The sequence below is a fragment of the Candoia aspera genome, chromosome 3 (assembly GCF_035149785.1).
Source record: "Candoia aspera isolate rCanAsp1 chromosome 3, rCanAsp1.hap2, whole genome shotgun sequence".
NCBI classification, from domain to species: domain Eukaryota; kingdom Metazoa; phylum Chordata; class Lepidosauria; order Squamata; family Boidae; genus Candoia; species Candoia aspera.
Window position 1 is genome coordinate 37,552,069 of NC_086155.1, and position 2,030 is coordinate 37,554,098.

General features: G+C 45.2%; 1 protein-coding gene across 1 annotated transcript; it reads right to left on the bottom strand.

Moving 5' to 3' along the window:
- Positions 1 to 416: 416 nt before the first annotated feature.
- LOC134494568 (endogenous retrovirus group 3 member 1 Env polyprotein-like) lies at positions 417 to 2,030 on the bottom strand. The gene has a single exon (XM_063299821.1). It carries the CDS (start codon positions 2,028 to 2,030, stop codon positions 417 to 419), a length of 1,614 nt encoding a protein of 537 aa, XP_063155891.1.

The window sequence follows — 2,030 nt, forward strand, 5'->3', positions numbered from 1 at the left end:
GGCGATGACTATCATTCCCGAGATGGTGGATGTGACCATTCTCTGAATTAAAGGGATAAGACAGGGGAGAAACAACAGACCTCCTATAGCCAAGAGGACAAGAAAACCAATCTTTTTCCAGTCAGTGAAAATTCCCGAAAACCATTCAGACATTCCAGTGTCGAGAACGCCAGTCCATGTCTGAACGGGGACATGGGCTAGTTTTCTCATTCTGAGTGTAATCTCTTCAATGGCCTTTCCATCATCTCCTATCTCAAGGCAGCAGTTAGTCAGATTAAATTTTCCACAAACTCCTCCTTCCTTGGCTAAAAGATAATCAAGAGCCAGGCGGTTTTGATAAATGGCAGTCTTGAATTGTGTATTGCGTTTAGCAAGCAAATTCAAGGCAAGCGAAGTTTCATTTGTCAAAATTTCAACTACTGCCTGGAGCCTACTCCCTGCTTCACTGAGTTCAGCATATAAATAGGGGTTCGGTATCCCCAAGAACCATCTTCTGCCCATGTAGCGGGACCATACACCTGAATGATTCTCTCAGGGGGCCACTCTGCGTCTTTCCAGTTTCCAATCTTAAATGATGGCAGGTCTCTTTTAGATCTTGGGCCTATATCATCATAAACTGGGATTCCCAATTTTTCTCCACTCTTAATGGGTAGGAGGAAAAAACTAGGTTTGATAGTTCCAAGGACACAGGGTCCTCCCCAAGAAGGAGGAAGGACAACATATGCCCTTTTACCACAAATCCAATAAAGACCATCAGGTGCTGTCCAGGCAATGGATGTATCGTTAAGATGGGTCCATAGGGTAGACAAATTAGCGTTTGAAAAGGGATTATTAGGTTGAGTCAGATTCGTATTGCTCCACCAGTTAATGTGGGTATAATTTGTTTGGAGCATGTTTTCACATCTTAGATCTCCTAAGGTTATATTATAATGTGCAATGGAAGTATCCCTGCTAAAGCAAATATGCCCGATAATGGAAGTGGACAGAGCCCAAACATTGGGTCTATTAGGGGTAGACCAGGTAAGATTTACCAAGGAGGAGAGGTTCATTTCCCTGGCTTCCCAGGGCCATTGCTCTCCCATATTGATACCTCCACACACAAAGCAGTTAGTGACATTAAGGGATTCAGCAATCCTCTCTGCAAGGTCAATAAACAATTTTTTGGCAACATGTGGAATTTCTATTTCTGTCCCCATTTCTTCATAAAATGAATAAAACGCTTTTTCCTCTTTGGCCTTCAAGTTCTCTCTCGTGGTACGGACAACTATCTGCCCATAAGGATCTCGGGAGGAACCATCTACTCCTATACCTATATTCCATGTGCAAGAGGGAGGATCAAGAAAGGAAAGGCATAAGTGTGTACATGTATATTCCTTGCAATTAGACGTGGTAATCCCCCTGCTCATATTAAACCAGGGCTTTCCATCTACAGGGGGTCCAGGAACCAGTTTGTTTTGGCGCCAAGTGTACCAATAGACATATGCTCCATTGCTGTGCGGCCCTTTATGGTCTAATTCGTAGTCCTTTGCGTTTTCCCATAGGTACCTTTGTTGGGGGATATACGACTGCTGCCACCCCAGGTCCCCACACCGAATCCCATTATTTCCCTGTGGGCCTTGGCCCTGATCAATAGCTTTGCAGGTGTCAAAACAAACCTGTATGTCTCTGGGGCCTCCCTCGTAGGTGGGGTTTGATGCCAAGGGGGCACTGAGGAGGGGTCTCCCTTTAGTGTTGAGGCCCTTGTAGGCATATATGTAGGCATGCAAGATGTATTTGACACCAGAGGGCTGATAACAAGTGACCTTGTCAAAGGTGGTGCAAACAAAGTACCTAGTTTCATTGTGCACACAGGTGGTGATGTTCCCGCTGCATTTGTACAATGTGTGATACACCAGGGTGCGGATGGTAACGTGTCCCTGGTGGGTGGAAACTACGCACTTGTCACATGACTGGGGTGGTGTACAGTGAACTGTCTCTGGGGTCAAAAGGATCAAAACAAGTGGTAGGACCAAAATAGAGATCAGAGCCAT

Excerpts from the sequence above, each read along its gene's own strand:
- LOC134494568 (XM_063299821.1), bottom strand. The coding sequence starts at position 2,030 with ATGGCTCTGATCTCTATTTTGGTCCTACCACTTGTTTTGATCCTTTTG.